The sequence below is a fragment of the Crassostrea angulata genome, chromosome 3 (assembly GCF_025612915.1).
Source record: "Crassostrea angulata isolate pt1a10 chromosome 3, ASM2561291v2, whole genome shotgun sequence".
Taxonomy (NCBI): Eukaryota; Metazoa; Mollusca; class Bivalvia; order Ostreida; family Ostreidae; genus Magallana; species Magallana angulata.
Genome location: NC_069113.1, coordinates 21,336,426 through 21,354,755, shown reverse-complemented (window position 1 = coordinate 21,354,755; position 18,330 = coordinate 21,336,426). Strand labels below are relative to the sequence as shown.

The 18,330-nt window shown below is 34.2% G+C and overlaps 3 protein-coding genes across 3 annotated transcripts; all 3 read left to right on the top strand.

The window, feature by feature from the left end:
- The first annotated feature begins 279 nt into the window (after positions 1 to 279).
- LOC128176316 (uncoordinated protein 79-like) lies at positions 280 to 2,942 on the top strand. The gene is made up of 5 exons (XM_052842571.1): positions 280 to 369; positions 998 to 1,138; positions 1,519 to 1,539; positions 1,916 to 2,038; positions 2,358 to 2,942. Exons 1-5 carry the CDS (start codon positions 334 to 336, stop codon positions 2,529 to 2,531), a joined length of 495 nt encoding a protein of 164 aa, XP_052698531.1. The 5' UTR covers positions 280 to 333; the 3' UTR covers positions 2,532 to 2,942.
- Positions 2,943 to 7,598: 4,656 nt separating this feature from the next.
- LOC128175811 (uncharacterized) lies at positions 7,599 to 8,495 on the top strand. Its single transcript, XM_052841653.1, has one exon. It carries the CDS (start codon positions 7,599 to 7,601, stop codon positions 8,493 to 8,495), a length of 897 nt encoding a protein of 298 aa, XP_052697613.1.
- A 3,097-nt stretch (positions 8,496 to 11,592) lies between these two features.
- Positions 11,593 to 17,951, top strand: LOC128175072 (uncharacterized). The gene is made up of 2 exons (XM_052840482.1): positions 11,593 to 11,818; positions 17,722 to 17,951. The coding sequence occupies exons 1-2, from the start codon at positions 11,593 to 11,595 to the stop codon at positions 17,949 to 17,951; spliced, it is 456 nt and encodes a 151-aa protein (XP_052696442.1).
- The last annotated feature ends 379 nt before the right edge of the window (positions 17,952 to 18,330 follow it).

Below are 18,330 nucleotides of genomic sequence, written 5' to 3'. Positions count from 1 at the left end.
TTGAATTTTTCTGTACATGTACCTGAAACATTTTCCCTTTCTCCTTTTCCACTTTGCTTCTTTTTGGAACACAAATTAAAGGCTTATTGTGGTACCAGTATATTTCGACGATATTTTTCAGGAAATAAGGTTTCATTTCTAAATATTTGCAAAAAAATAGCCTGGTAACTACATTAATTTTAAAAATCAAAAATGTCTTACTAGTTATTTCTCTTAAAACAATTACATGAATCTTTTTAAATGTAGTGTAGTTCTGTGAGTATTGTGAATAAGTTGATATAATGATAGTTTGTTGATATTGTTCTCATTTGATTTCAGGATTCGGTTTTACATATGAGTTCCCTATTTCATGCTTTCATCCTTTGTCAGGTATATAGTGTAAAATTAATTGATATTTGTTCTTGGTTAGTTTTTTTGTGAAAAAGTTGAGAAATTCTTTTTCTTTTCCTGAATATATTTTCCTTTTATTTTGACATCGTTTGATACGGTTGCCTACTTTTTTTACTTTCTGTATGTCAGTGAAAGCTTTATGAATGCATGTACAATTATAAACCAAGATCATATTGTTTTGTTTACTAGTATTGCTTTTTAGAACAGATGTTATTAGCAGATTTGTGAAAAATAACTTGACTGTGCTATAATGTGAAATGTTTTATTCATTTATTCACCTGTCTATTTATTTGAATCAACATGCAGTACGTGTCACATATTCCCTACTGTAGAAAAAGTTGGATATTACTCTCTTTTTAATCTGTGCTTTAATATCAAATAGCATGAACATTTTTTTTGCACAGGTAACAAATGAATGTCAGAATTTTAACAGTAATTGATCTTAAACTGGTACATATGTATTACATTAGTGACTACATTTGGGATATCTGTTTTGATAAACATCATTTATATCACACCAATATTTGTGATATATCACACCAAGTTTTTTAAGAAATAGAATATTTCACAGTAAACATGACTGATTTGTGTCCGTTTGTATCTATAGTTGTGGACCATGTACTGTGAGTCGACGGCCGCCCAGTACCCTATGGACAGTGAGAACCACAAGCTGGCCTTCACCATGGTGATGGATTTCTGGGGGCGGGTCACCCCCGGCATACTACAGATGTTGAACACCCCCAAGGAGGTATGTGTCACTGACCAACTCTGTGGTACAGATATGTATTTGTACAAGAAGTTATCGTACAGAGTTGTAGCATAAGAATATTTGGAAAAGCATACATATATGCAAATAAAAAAATTAATTACCGTAGAATTTTCTCAAGGATTATATAATACACAAGTGTACAGCTACTGATAAATAAATGTATCTTAGTTTAGCCATTATAATCCAGTTACAGACCAAAATTTTCTCCAAATAATGTACACGTACACGTTCATTGAAGCTATTGTTGCAGGTTTTCAGTACTGTAGGTGTTTGATAATTGCAGTATAATAACCAATGTTTAACATTTGTGCTATAAATCATACCTTGCTCTTTCCTTCATTGCACCATAGGGTTTATAGCATGAGAGACCACAAAGACAGGTTTGTGCTGTGTCTATATAAATATTTATTTTATTTTGCCCTTTCAAAATGCATGATGATCAATAGACATTATGTCATTACGTATTATGTGGTCTTTTTGGATTTTTGGTGATTTAGCTTAGAATGTCAGTTGTGATCCACATTTTCCCTGCAGATGTAAATTAAACCTGGGTGTTTTTTTAAATATTGTTTTTTTTACTAGCTAGATATTCCCTGTTGGCATTTCAGCAAATTTTTTCAAAAACCAAACATTTTGTTTCTTTTCATTAATCAATAAACACCATGCTTTTTTGTTGAATCTGTGCTGGCTAATAGTTTTTGAAAAGCTTTAATGTATGGTGTTTTTCAATATATGACTATTACCCTATGTTTACAGTTAGCAGAGATGGTCAATCTCCATTTCTTGAGTTTGATGGAGGCCCTAAGGGAGTGTAATTCTTCTGTCCTTGCCAAACTTTATCCCATGTGGACCTCAATTCTCTTTACCTACCACTCACAGGTAAAATTATGAAAAAACAAAACAAAACCAAAATAAAGTTCCTTCACATAAACAAGCTCCTTTCTGGTTAATTGTATTTTATTTGTAAGTTCAGTCTGTCTCAAAATTGTATCCATCTGCATGTAAATGGTTGCAATATACATCTACTTACTTGTATTATAGTTTTTAAGTGTATTCAGTCAGACAAAGTTGAGTATGGAACAAGGCTGTATTAATCGTTACACGTAATTATTTGAAATCAAGGAACTTTATTCATTTATTTTCATTGAAATGCTTATTTATAACTGACTATTCACTACACTTTGTTATCATTCTACAGCTGCCCGGCCACCTACAAGTCAGACTCCAGACGGTGGAGAATTGGAAGCCACCCAGCACCTCCAAGGACCAGGCCTCCTTCAGCATTCTCCTGACCTGGTTAAAGCGGATACAGTTCAAACTGGGTCAGGTGGAGGTCCAGTCATCGGCCGCCACTCAGTTCTACTCTGTGTAAAAATAACAACTAAATGGGGGATTTAAGGCTGGGTTTTAGAACTTTGTCAAATGTATCAGAAAACATGGATAGATTACAAGGAATCAGTTTGTTCTAACAATTTGATATGTACAGTTGTTTAGGATCGTTTTTCATATCGGGATGTATAACTTGGAGATACATGTATGTCACAAAGATTCAAGAATGATAAATTGTTAGGATAAGACTTTAAGATTTTAAAGACAGGAATGTTTGTTAGATAGAAATCTTTGTTAGTGTCAATTAGAGCTGTTCAAATACAAATAAGACACCTTCTCCTTGAACAGAAAATGTTTTTTGTAACCATATATAAATTTATAAATTTATAGATTGCATCATGTAATTATGACTTGTCAAAGGTTATTTGTTTTTGTGTTTTTTGTGGGTTTTTCTTTTACTTAATTTTTTTTTAATAAAGTAAATAATATTTTAAAACATGCCAAATACAATAGAATGTTGTGCAATATTTTTTTTATTAATATGATATTGTAATATCATATTTTTGTATAAACAGTTGTTTAAGATCATTTTTTTTTCATTTTGGAATGTTTTACTTAATTAAGAATGAAAAATGATCAAAGAAAGATAATTTGTCAGGATGGAACACAGTTTAATAATGTTAAATTATTGTTTATTAGATATAAATTGACACACATGTTTTTCGGAAAAAAAATGTTTTCTGAATTCTGAATTTTATTGATGAATATAATTATGCATTGCATTAGCATATAGCACATTAAACATTTGTTATCATGAAATAAGCATTGCCAAAGGTGTTAAAAGTGTTAAAAATTTATTTTGAATTGATCAAGTGTAATAATATTATTTTTTTATCATAATACGTGGTTGTGCAATATTTTTGATTGTATTCTTTTTTGTGCATTTGTTGTTTTTTGAATGCGTCTTTTAAAAGATTAAAAAGTATAATTAGTGTTATTTCATCTTTGCTCTTGCAATTTATTTTTTTCGGATCCTTTACGCTTTGATATCGTCAAATGTCTTTGTAAGAATCAACACAGCGACAATTTATAAAACAGTCTGACCCAGAATGATCCAATTATATATTCAGATTGATGTTTAGAGCAAGTTCATCCTTTAAAAATATAAAAATGTCTTTCCACCCCTCTTAACCCTGGGGATAAATGTCTTAGAAACAGTTTGTACCTCCGAGACTAAGTTTTACAAATGACCTGAAATCGTCGCAAGCCACAGATTTGGTGTACTCCATTCAACTTCCACAATTACATGTAGAATGGACACAAAACCCGTGGCTTGCGATGATAAGGAATTATGTAACTTTTATTTCCTGAATTAATTCATAGTTTGATTATTATTATTATGACAAACTAATCCCTCAACACAAAAAGACATTTTCAAATTTAGATCATCAAAATAATACTATTTATAAACATCAAATGCGGAATATTTTAAGAATATGGTTGAGTCTTCACCTAAAAATATTTGTTCTTTAAATATTGCAATTATTATGCAAAATCCTGATATTACTAGCTGTATGGTGGATGAGGGAAATATTTTAAACACCAAACATTATTTTTGTGTTAATTTCTAATAATTTTAATTTTCGAAAGTGGTCCCTCATTTTGGAAAACTTAAATCCCTTCACTCAAGGATTAGAAATTGAGGTTCTCTGACTACCTGTCATTTGCTATCAGTAAATGACAGTTGAACATTTTTTATATAATTTTAACTTTTCCATTTGTCACTGACCAAAACTTTGCACAAAAAATGCAAGGTCACAAGTGATCAAAGGCAAGCTCATTGTCTGATAAGGCAAGCTAAACCTTTTTGAAATTTAAAAAAAAATTAGCAAAGGAAAATGCTAATTAATGCAGAAGTGGAACACTGTCCCATTTGATGTAAATATAAAATGCTAATAATATTCATCCATAATACAAATTCTGGTAAAATGATTCAATGTTATTTCAGAATTGCTATTCCCCATGCCATGACTTCATGCTTCACCTCCCCCCCCCCCTACATTTTGAAATTATCTCCCTGACTATCATAAGTTATCACAGCTATAGTTATACATGGAACTTGAATACTGACCAAATTGTATAAAAGTTATTGAATTAAAAGCGTATTCAAGTTTTTGAAATTAAAAAACTCAATTTTGCTGAATTTTATCGCATACAAAGGTCTTGTATTTTTAAAGAAACCATTAACTTAAAATTAAATTTAGACAGCCTATAAATGACAAGAATTATTCTACGAGTTTTAAGTCTATATGCTTTTGTAATTCAGAAATGTTAAATTCATGAACTACCATAATTCTAAAATATTATTAAAGGGTACATTAATTTTGACACATAGAGACATCTTTCGTTTTTTAAAAAAAAAAAAAAAAAAGAGGGGGGGGTGAAAACTAACTTCATTTTTTGCCAACTCTGAAGTTGGCACATTCAGATCTTCATTTTTAAAGTAATCTAAAATAAAATAGAATAAACTGATTGTTTCTAGTACTTTGTACCGCCCACGCCGCACTATCTTAGTATGGACTACAGTCAGAGTAGGGTATCGTACGTTCACATTAAATGAGCTCCAGAGCACCCCTGCGAATGTGTTCGGAATGTTTTCTTTATCGTTGCTAAGTATGTAATAAATCCAGAGGTGCTCGAATGAAAGTTCACGAGACTTCACCGAGATTTGTTCAGTTCCTGTGAAATTTCGAGCGGAAGTATAAGTGTTCGGATAATATTCTCAAAATACGTAAGTACTGGTCGTTTTTCATATCGTATCCTACTTTGGTTTATGTTAAAACATGAAATTCTCTTCATAAGTTCGTCTTATTTCACCATTTAGCAGTTTTTTTATATTAAACGATAATATTCAGAACAGAGTTATCGTTTGTGTTCAACCACGTGTTGAGTTATTGAAAATATAAACATTGCGACAATAAAATCATATCCATGTTTGATGCTTGTGGTGTGCAATACCATGTTTTAAAAAAAATAATGGATGTTTGTTTTGCATAAAAACTTAGTATATCGAGTCATTTTCAAGGAACATTCTGTATAAAATTGTATAGTCTGTTTCAGTATTGATGCTATTACTAGGTCAGGCGCGGATCGAAAATTAATCCTCAGGGGGGATTTCTACTTAGCATGTTAATTGTTGCAACAGCTGACAAAAACTATTTTTTGTATTGTCACATTTATTTCTAAAACTCATTTTATTCACCAATTAATGAAGATAAAGTTGAAAATCAATAAACCTCTAGATTTAATATTTGACTACTATAGTACATGTACCTATAGATTCTATCAGCTAGACTGTAAACACGAGGCACGATTTTTACTGCATGCGAAACTGAAAGGGTCAAATAAAACCACGTGGTCTAAAATTTAAATGACAATAACATTTGCAGGGGTGCAGATGTTATCTTGATATACGTTGGGATAATGGCCTGTTTTTAAAGGAGGTAGTAGTACGGGTTATATTTTAATGTGAGTATATCATAAAACAGTTCTCAAAATCGTAATCATATATAAATAGTGCCTGTTTGGGAGGGTAACAGTTGAAATTGACACCCCGAGAAAACCATTGTCAACCGACGCGAAGTGGAGGTTGACAAAGGTTTTCGAGGGGTGTCAATTTCAACTGTTATCCTCCCAAACAGGCACTATTTATTTTGTTATACTGAATGTCTTTTTTAAAATTTTTTAGAAAATTTTACTGCTTTTATATAGGAATAACGTGAATTTTACAGCGAACCGTACGCGCATAATTTTCGCGCATGTAACATTTTTTAATGTTACCCGTTGCCAAGTGCGTTGCTAACGCTGAGGGTAATAGTAAATATTATTAACTGCGTCTTAACCAATCAGATTTCAGTATTTAACATGAAAGTATAACAAATACTAATAATAAGTTTGTATTTATCCTTGAAAATTTTCTCACGCGTGCTTTAAAAGACGATAAAATGAAATAACTCACATGTATATAAGGATTATATTTATATAGATCACGCCCCGACCAAAATTATCACCTCACAATATTCAAAGAATGATTCCTTATTACTTGTATTTATATAATTTTAAACCATCGTACGATTAAATATTGAAATACAAAATAAAATAAGCAAACCCCGCTGGCGCCTCTATTTGGCATGGGTTTTATAGTACAAAATCGATACGTAGTTTTATTACATGCAAAGACACTGGAAAATGTAAATATATTAAAATATAACCCGTACTACTACCTCCTTTAAAAACACTAAATATATTGATATAATGACTGGAATTTTTCACAGGTTGAACAAAGTCTCTTAAGATGGCATTAAAAGATGAATCCCAGCTGCAAGATTTCGTGAGATGTGATCTGAGTCAGCAACCAGTCTCGTTTTTCTGCAGACGGTGCGGGGTCAATCTCTGTGACCCCTGTGTCACAAAACATCTACGCGTGAAATCTTAGAACGGCCATGACCTTGTAGATTACACCAGCAAGGATGATGACGACACAGGCCAGCGTGATTACCATTCCCACAAGTTTTTGGTCTTATTAGGCTGTATAGGTTTGATAGTTCTTTTTTTACTTCTGCAAAACAATTGTTCCGCATACTGCGAAACTTGTGATGCTCCAATATGCATTCTTTGCGCCTCTATCAAGCATAGCTCGCACGGAATGTCCGAGCTGTCCGATAAAATTGAAGAACCTGTAAAAGTTATTGCTAAAGAAAATGTTCTACTTCAGTCATCCAAACATGAACTAGAAAGAATTCTGGATCACACGACGAAGCTGCTGTCCTCGATATCCTCGACTTCCAAACTGAGGAAAGGTGAAGTTACAGCATGGGGAGAAGAGTGGCACCAACAGATCGAGAAGACCGTGAAAAAACTTCACCAGGAACTGGATGACATGCAAAAGGAACACGAGGCTGTACTATAGAAACAAAAGAAAGAGTTTGAACTGTTTGAAGAGATTATTGAAAAAGTGAATGAAATAAACGAGAAAATAATAAAATTACAGAAAACAAAGAACATCAGAGAAATGCATACTTCCATTCCATGTATTCGGAAACGTAAATTTATGAGTGAGGTGTCACAGTATTCAATTCCCAAATTATATCAACGTAAAATAGATGAACTTCTGGAAAATGAATTAACAGAAAAGGAGTTCTCATGTAGAAGAATATTAGATGTACCAACAGTTACTTCTGTTATAGACACTGGGTTCCCTGCTAATGAAGAGAATAATAATCGTCTGTATGACATGGCCGTTACAGATGATAACAAAGTGTGGATGGGAGGACATAGCAGAGAACTGAAGTTGTTTGATCTCCAGGGACACCTCAACCACACCGTCAACATTACTGGCATGTTATCCTGTGTGTACTTATGTATGTACAATCAAAAAGTAGTGTATACTGACCAACCAAATAAAGCCGTAAAAATGATATCTGAAACCGACACTGTAGTGTTCACTACCGGGGACTGGGCGCCATACGGCGTCACAAGCGCCGCGTCCGGTGATCTACTGGTCTGTCTCCGTAAAGACGATCAGTCCAAAGTCGTCCGATACAGCAGTACCGGTACCGTGCTCCAGAAAATCCAGTACGACTCATGGGGTCAACCTCTGTACAGATGGGCGGTTTACATCACTGAGAATGTCAACGGGGACATCATTGTTACGGACTGGGAGAAAAAAGCAGTCATTGCTGTCGATAGATTGGGCATATTCCGGTACTCGTATTCGGGTGTTACATATTCTACGGTAACCACTGATTCTGTCGGTCACGTCATCATTACAGATTTAAGCTGGAACAAGATTCACATGCTGGACAGAGACGGACGATTCCTGAGGTACATCATTCCTGAAGGAGGAATAAAAAACCCACGCGGCGTGTGTATCCTTGGTGACGGTGAGATGATGGTGGGAGAGAGTCTGACCGAAATCGCCAAAAGAATCAAATACCAAGAAGAATGATGATACATATGTTTCATGTATTAATATGTTGTAATCGTAATAAATGTAATTGTTGGACATTTTTTAACGAATTGATTATATTGCCTTTAATTTTAAGACTGTTAATAGCAAGGAATTAGTTATACGATCCTTTTTTTTTTTATTAATTCATGGTATTTCCAATTGATAGACAATTTTCAATGCAATTTACGGAAAATGTTAAAGAATTCTAATAATTTTGTATTGTATTATCGAGAATTGGGTCATTTACTGAAGCCAAAAAATGATTTGTGTGAACAGGCTCAAAAAGCCATGTATGCGTTATAAGAAAAATTATAAATTTTAACTTACCAGTGAATTGTTAATTTGATCTGTTTGATAAGGTTGTTTTGCCAGTTTACTGTACGGCTGTGAAATTGGAGTTTTAAGAATCTAGATATTATTAAACATGTACATTTGAAATTTTTTAGAACAATTCTCAACATAAGAATTTTAAGCACAACACAAAATTTTATGATATAAATATTGAAACATGGCGCGACCCATTGTATTTTTTAATGCTTTTACAAGAATTATGATCAATAGGGGAAACATGCTCATAAGCCCCGAAAATCTCTACCGATTTGGCCTTATATGGTTCAATGATATTAATTGCTCTTCCAGGGGTAATGTGTAAAAAATTTTAAAACTTTATTTTCTCAAGGCCAAAACTTTATTTTGGCCTTGAGAAGTATCTCGATATTTTACCTGTTTAGTAAGAATAAAATAAATGTTCCTCTTGCACCAAATAATATAGTTGATTTTGAATAAACTGAACTTGAATTGGGGGGGGGGGGGGGATTCTATTGTTAACAGAAAGGAAAGAAAATTGTTTACCTTCAAATTGACATTAATGAGCTCAGCATTTATGTGCAATCAAATGGGTTGATGGGTTTTTTCCAGCAAAACACATCTAAAACACAAGCTTATACTATTTTATCAAATGAAATAGCATTTAACGGTACAAGCTAATATCAGTGTTTAACTAATTTACAAAACTAATTACAAAATTGATTGTTGTTAATTGCTCTTTGTAGTAATCAAAATTTTGATAGAAAAAGGTCTAGCAATCCCAAAATTCATATATAGCATGTGTAATATGTAGGTGGTATTAAAGGCATAAGTGATTGGGAGTCATTGTTCTCAGTCAAAAGATATTATTATAAATAAATAAATAAAACAAATTAACTTTTTTTTACTGAAACAAAGGATATGATTCTACTTGTTGCATTGTATGAAAATGATGCACACAAGAACAGAACAATGTATTTTTATTCACTTAGAACTGAACAGCTACAGACTTGAATCAAGATTGAAAAATATGAAAAAATATGAAAGGAGGTCAGTGTTGTCCACTCTACAACCATTTGTTGAGAAAAATGTCTATAAGCTTGCTGATTTAGTTTGCAAGGTTTTCTAAAAGATGGGGACCATATTCTTAAAATCGGTCTATCAACTATCAATTCTCACAAGATATTTGTTGTATGTGTCTATGGAGGCACATTCAAGTTATATTTTCATTGAAAAATAGATATTTATTTTTTATTTAAGACAATCACTTTTTTATACCCCTGTCCCATTTATTTACTTAAATTTTTACTTATAGAACTGAAAATCGTCAAAAACAAACTGGTTATGTATGTCACAGTCAACACAGATTGTTTTAATTTACGTTTATTTTTTTTAAAGAAAATATAACGTCATTGTGTCTCCATAGACACAAGAGGTCTAAGTATAGAATGGATTTTTTATTGTTCTAAAAATATATCCCATGCCGACTATCAAAAACGTACCCTATTTTGAGGCAAAGTTACAACATTAATGTGCAAAATTTAAACTTTATTTTAAACAAATGGTTGTAGAGAGGACACTAATGAACCCTCCTCATATTTTTTCAGATATTTAAATCTTCGTAATCAGTCTGCAGCTGCGCAGTTCGACAGCTCTTTTGAGTGATTTAAAAGACATTGTTCTATTCTTGTTTGCATAATTTGCGTAAAAACAACATGTAAAACCTCATATTTATTGCTTTTTTATCTTTTGGCATACGTATTGGTCAGCTTTGGCCAGAAACAAGTCAGTTCAAGAAATGTTTACATTCTTATCCACAAATGTACAAGATGGCCGCACACCCCCTTCAGCAATTTATTATTGCAATTATTTCAAACTTTTTTTCACGACAGGTGGGTGTACTTGTTTAAACAAAATATACCAAAAGACTAAAACGGGCAAATAATTAGATGTCGTGCAAAGTATAAAATGCCAACATATTTATGACAGTGACCTTAGAGTTTACACTAAGTTTATTTTAGGCATAACTTCTTGATTTCAAACGAGATTCAAATGAATGCCTCACTTAAAAATGTAACAAGTCGTGTTTAGGATGGACTACACAGAAATTAACAGCTAGTAATCACACACAGAAGTATTTATCGTTCTTTACTAGTTTTGCTTACTAAAATACTGCACAAAAATATTATTTACATCCAATTCTTTATGTATTGGATGGTGTTATAGAAGAAAGGGCCGACACCATTATCTCCCCTTTGTTACGCACTTTATTACTAGAGGTAACTCCCCATTGAATATATAAATTAAAGCCCAAGCCCCATAATCTTCCTTTCACTTCCTGTTGCTGAGAAGATAGGTTGGTTAAGTTAATATTAATTTTTTTCTATTTGATAAGCACGTGCTGCAAATAAATTTAACAAAAAATACAATTTACAAATTATTAATCTTTAATTTCGCCTCAATTAATGTCGATGCTTTCATTATGTTTTGATTTATATGGATTTTATTTTGGGTAGCCCAATATTTGGATAACCTTTTCCTCAGCCATATTGAATTTTTTGTTGAATTTTCTGAATTCCTCGTTTGATAAAGATAATTATCGATTAATCCCTTGTAAATATATACACATTTATATATAATATGAAATAATGTGTAAATAATAAATATAAAAGTGTAACGTTAAAATTAAAAAATCCATAGATAAAACAATTGTAGACTAATTTTAAAATCATTTTTTTAAATCAACACTTGTTTATTTATACATATTGCGAATTATCAACTGATTGAAATGCCACCACGGCTGTCCAAACGGATGAGAATTGAAACGACAAGGGCGAGCGAAAGTAGAACGGCAAGGGCCAGAGAGCAGCGGCCAATAATGAATAATGGCCCATCAGAACCGGTGCAAACCAATTCGGAGGTCACACAACCATCAAGGTCAACTGCGTCATCTCCACATGCCATATGCATAGACGATATTCCTCCAGCAGTCCCATCGGTCCACAACATGCTATGTATGCACGTTAGCAATGCAATTAAACAAAAAATTATGGAAGGGCAGTATATTGATCTGGCCTCTCTATTGCCTCCTAGATCTGGTGGGGATGAAAAGAAATTAATCGTAAATAATATGGGGAAAATAATATCCAAGGATGCTAACCCCAAAAATGTTGATACCATAGAACAGTGGACTGATCTCATGTTTATATTTTCCGGGATTTATCTTAGTGGCCACCCTGCTAAATTCATAGATCTTTTGAAATATATGCAGTGTGTTAGGATGGGGACTAGTAGGGGAGCAGGGGGATGGAAAGAATACGATGTTCAGTATAGGTTACGTAAGGCTCACAATCAAGCATCATCATGGGGGGAAGTGGATTCTGAGCTCTGGTTAATGTACATGACCCCAACTTCAGCCTTTAGTGCTCCTCAAACCCTGCCTAGAGCTACATCTATAGGAAAGTGCTACAACTTCAATTTCAAAGGGTCTTGCGAAAAGTTTCCTTGCACGTACACTCATAGTTGTTTACGTTGTAGCGGCCAGCATGCTATGATACACTGCACTCTTGCTCAAACTCATATGCATAATTTTCGTGCCCCCAGATTCCCCAAAAAAACATGCTAACAATCAACCCAGGACACAACAATCGCATTACAGGGGACCCCAGAACTCCAACAACCTGCGCCCCCGATTTAGATTTACAAACCCACAAGGTGTGGGGCCTCGGCAAAACCCCTATTAAACTCCCTGCACTAAAAACTATTTGTCAGATTATCCAAAAACTCAGACTGCGAAAAAATTATTGTTAGGTTTTTCACTGGGTTTTCAATTATATTACACGGGGCCAAGAATTCATATTCAATCAAAAAATTTGATATCTGCGTTTGAACATTACAACGAGCTTCAAGAAAAAATAATGAAGGAAGTAGAATTAGGACGGGTCGGGGGGCCATTTCGGGATCTACCAATTTCAAACCTCCGCATATCTCCAATCGGAGTGGTGCCAAAGGGGGACAACTCTGGTTGGAGATTAATAACACATCTCTCATTTCCTAAATTCAATAGCGTTAATTTTATAATAGACCCAGAGGAAAGCTCAGTTAAATATACTTCTTTTGACTCGGTTATACAGATGATTGCAAAAATTGCTCAGTGGGCATTTATAGGATCAAAGTACCGAAGTACAGACGGGAGTTGATTTTATCGATTATTATTTATCTTAAAATCAATGATATGTTATTTTGCTTGGCAAGTAGTTTATAAAATGCATTTGAATTACGCACATTTTTATAATAGCGAGCGCAGCTCTACCGGCAAGGCGTGTGTGAATAGAAAATTCGGACTAGTTGCACATACATTTAACGGATATTTTGGCGTCAGTAAATCGGACCAGTAATGCCTTGTTTTAATCGTCCCAGTAATTCACTGTAAATATGGTTTCCCATTTCACACTCTCACGAGAACAAGATAAAAGACGATGTATATACATCATGCATTGTAAATAAAATAATTCCATTACATAAGACTAACAGAGTTGTCGTTCCTTCGAGTGACGTCACAATGGATTTCTTGCACATTGATCCCACAGAATTTTTCGGCGTCAGTAAATTTCGACCCACAATGCAATTTTTCAATGTCGGACGATCTCACTAGACTAGATTCCTTCTCGCGAGAATCAAAGTAAAACTTTTGAGAAACAGATAAATTGTATAATTTCAAGAATATCATGTTCTTTTAAGTAAACAAAACAGTATATTTCACTTAGTTTTTTTTTCAGGGTTTTTTCAAAGAGACAGACGACACTTGACCGACGTGAACTTTGACGTCACAATAAGGGAAAATTACTCTGAGTAGTTATTGTAAATCTGTTGAAATATAAATACCAAAATCTTCTCAAAATCTTGCAAAGCTAACGAATGGGGACATCTTTTTTTTTTAAATAGGAAACAGTTGTAACTTGCTCTCATTGGGATGAATGCTCACATTTATTTTATTCACTATATATTTACAGTAATCAATTTCCAGGAACGTTTTTTAAAAGGGGGCGCGGCAGCATCATTCAAAAAATATTTACAAGCAAAATATACTGCAATAAACATTATGTTAAAATTAAATAAATAAACAATCTGATAAATTATGAATAATGATCATTTACTAGAAAAAATAGGCATGTTTATATTTTATTTTGCATTCAAATTCATTTATATTACGTTGATATACTTTTATTTTTATTGATTTATCATAATTCATTATTTGATACATGCTGCGCTCGCCCCAACGGTCGCACCGTAAAACATATTATGAATTCTCGGACTTTTTCGACAAGAATTTCGAGAAAACCTCTTATGAATCATGTTGTCTAATATTTAAAAATAGAATTGATTTCATCAAACTATGTATCGATACTCGAAATAGTTCAAAAATTGTATGGATCCAACCAATAATGAACTCTAGTCTCGTTCAACCAGATGCTCGGCTGTCTCCGTAAATCTCCGACAAGTAAGAGATACCAGGTCACGTGATAGCTTGATGATGCGACCTCTAACTATAGACTGACTCTCTGCTTGTCGGAGATGTACGGAGTTCCCTTTTTTTTTTTTTTTTTTTTTTTTTGGCTTGTCAATATTTTTTGGATGAGTCTGGCCCCCCAACTGTCAAAAACGATGCTAAGTGCCTGTGTATAACTATAATGTTAAGGCGTCCCGATGCTAAAATAAGGCTGAAAAACGATATTGTTTTAATCATCGCAAAAATACTTTGATCGGGAGTATTTCTTAAAATGTATGTTACATTTATTGACACCGATGTTAAACATTATATTTGATGCATTTTTGTGACGTCATATGTACTTTGTTATCACGTGACGGGCGAATCCTAATATTGCAAATGATATATATAAATCACATCGGCGCAGGTGATTAACGACATTAAATCATACATATTTTAAAGAAAAATCCTTTGTTAAGTCATATAATTTGAAGTTCTTGCTTGGGAAAGAAATAGATATTTCGTTTATGGAAGATATTGTTGAAACATTCCACAAAATCATCAAAATAATGCACATTTTTACTAATCAAAAGCGATTTACAAAACATTGGGGTAAATCCGTAGGTTTCCCAAGCACGATTCACATTGGTATTTATATTCTCTACCAATTTTACGTAAAATATTCTAAAATTGTGTTGATCTTTCACCTGCGCCAAGCTGGTTTTACATGCATTAAAATTTCTTCATTCAGTTGTTTACACGTAGCAGGGAGAGTCTCGAAACCACTAGTTTATCCTAGTCTTTTACTTAAAACGAAGCTTTAAAACTGCCGATTATTTGATACTGGTCTTCAATATGAATGAATTTTGTACGTCTAGCCTTAATGGCAGCATTTTTGTAAAGGAAACATGCGGTATTATACTGGTTTGATATAATTCACTTTTAACGTTAAAATACATTCCCTGAGAACTATCGACAGGAATGCAGATCGTGACGTCAAACCTAATTATGACGTCATATCGAATGAAGTGACTTTCTACATAGCGCTGTAAAATCCATCGGGAAGCCCGCGTGCATGGTTAAACGAGACTATTTTGAACTCTGGCGTAGGAATACATACGACTGCAAAAAATTCCTAAATTGTTCGTACTATTTAAAATCTGACTATTTTCAAGGTAATTATAAATAAGTTTACTTTAAAAAATTGCGTCAGCGTACATTACATCGAATTTATCGATTATTTTCAAGAACTAACTCTTGTCAGCGGTGATGATTTGTGCTTAGGTCCAAACACTGTTTCAGTTTCGGTTTGCCAGAGTAACTGCATAGGAGAGTTGATTAAAATCAACTCCCAAAAATGCGATATAAAATCAGCTTTTAGACTTTTGCCAATATGTCCAGGGGATTTTGACCTACTTGGTTTTATGTTTGATGATATGTACTACATTGATAAGTGTTGACCAATGGGGTGTTCTGTGTCATGTAAGGTCTTTGAAGAATTTGCAACATTTTTGAACTGGTTGGCAATAAAACAAAATCGAATGTAGACACAGTAGACCACTATTTGGACGACTTCATATTTGCGGGTCACAATGCTTCTGTTTGTAAGGACACCATGTTTGCATTTCATAGTATTTGTCATGATCTTTGGGTACCTTTAGCTGAGGATAAAACTGTAGGTCCTACCACTTGCTTAACATTTTTAGGTTTGGAAATTGACACTATTGAAATGCTGGTTAGAGTACCTCATTTAAAATCTATTGAACTCCAAAATCATTTAAAACAATTGTTACCACTCAAGAAAGTCACACTTAAGCAGTTGCAATCAGTGCTGGAAAAACTTAATTTTTTTACAAGGGCAATTCGGCCAGGCCGTGCATTTGTTCGGCGCCTGTATGACGCCACCATCGGTGTCACGCAACCACACCATTACCTAAGAGTTACTCAATCGATGCTGGAGGACATTTTTATGTGGTTTAGATTTTTGGAGGGTTTTAACGGCGTGGTTTATTTCTTTGAAGAAGATTGGCATTCAGATCAAAATCTCAATTTGTTCACCGATAGCTCAGGGTCTGCTCAACTAGGATGTGGGGCGTATTTGAATGAGGAATGGTGTTTCTTTAGTTGGCCCAAAAATTGGAAGTATATCGATGGGCATCACGACATGACCCTACTAGAGTTTATCCCCGTGGTTTTATCCGTCATCATTTGGGCCAACAAATTAGCCAACAAAAAAATTCCATTTCACATAGACAATCAAGCATTGGTTGCAGTTTTGAACAAACTAACCTCTAATTCTGAGCTTGTCATGGTATTAGCTAGAGCATTTGTCTTAAAATGCATGCGACACAACATTTTATTTCGTGCAGAATATATTTCAACCAAATCTAATAATATTGCTGATGCCATTTCTCGTAAACAGTGGACAAGGTTTCGTTAGGCTGCACCAAACGCAAGGAGGGACCCCGAACTCATCCCCCAGTCATTTCACAACCTTATTTTAAGTTTGAATTTGATCGGCTGTCAGAAGCTGCAATATCCTATAACACACATAGGGTTCAAAAAGTCGGTTAACTGTCATATAAAATTTTTTGTCATCATTCCGCATTTTCATATTGGCCTCCAACACTATGTTCGGTGGTTCAGTACTTACTGCATCTATCAACTTCTGGCCTTGCTTATTCAACGGTGCGTTCGTATTTGTCTGCAATTTCTTATCACTGCAAGTTAAAAGGAATAGGGGACCCAACTTCTCAATTTTTAGTTACAAAGCTTTTGCAGAGCATGAAACGCTTAAATCACAATTCTGATACAAGACTGCCTATAACTAAAGACTTGCTTGAAAAAATGATTTTGGTTTTACCCACTACATGCACTAATTCTTATGAAACAAGTCTTTTCTCGGCAGCGTTTTCACTGGCATTTCATGGCTTATTTCGTGTCGGTGAATTGACTGTCCACTGTAAAATTCCGAAGAATATTGTACTTTGTATGGAAAATCTAACTCTAAACCCTGATAAACAGCTATTGTTAATCAATCTCAAACATTCGAAGACTGACCAGGTAGGAAAAGGTACCATTTTGCAAATTGGTAAATCTGAGGGAGTTGCGTGTCCATTCAAGCTTATTGAGAAATATTTGAGTGTTCGCCCGTTGACTGCAGGGCCCCTTTTTTGTCACTTCCAAAAGACCCCACTCACAAGATACCAGTTTACGGCAGTCCTCTCAAAAGCAATCGTCCGTCTTAAATTATCGGAGTACACAAGATACAAATCTCATTCTTTTCGGATTGGAGCTAGCACCGAATTGGCATTGCAAGGTTTTTCTGCAGAAACTATTCAGAAATGTGGAAGATGGAAATCTTCGTGTTATAAGTCATACATTCGCATACCAAAATTTTAACTCATAGGCTTTGCTTATCTATTGTAGACAAACAAAAAGTGTGGTTAGTGGGGTCCTCAATACTGAGGCATGCTCAGTTAGAAGCATTTTTAAGACCTGGAGGTCTTCACCTCAACTTGAAAAGGCTAAATATTTCTTTATGGTGGCAGGGGTACAGTGGCCTGAAATTGTCTCAAGTAGAACAGAAGCTTAAAACCCTCGCAAAGGTGGGTCCTGCACCTAATGTCATTTTAATGTCACTTCAATTAGAAAACTAAGGATAGTTTGCATGAAGCTTTTTCAATTTATTCAAACCAACTTCCCACATTCAAAGGTCATTTAGTCTTGCAACCTTCCACGCATACAATGGCGTTATTCTCAAAACTCTCGTGCTATGGAATCACAATGTAAACGTCTTAATTCTTGTGCATCCAGGTTGGCCTTGCGGTATGACGGCGCAATTATCCGCCATCCTGATATAAAGCGTGACTCCTTGTTTTTCTGTGGTGGAGTACACTTGTCAAAATTGGCTAATGCTGTTTTCCTAAATACTCTTCAGAGGGGCCTTGAGGCTATCTTAACAAAAGGGCATGCTTGCTATCCGGCTTAGCAAGCTTACCCTAGGGCACGGTTGTAAGTTAAATCCGCTCATACCCC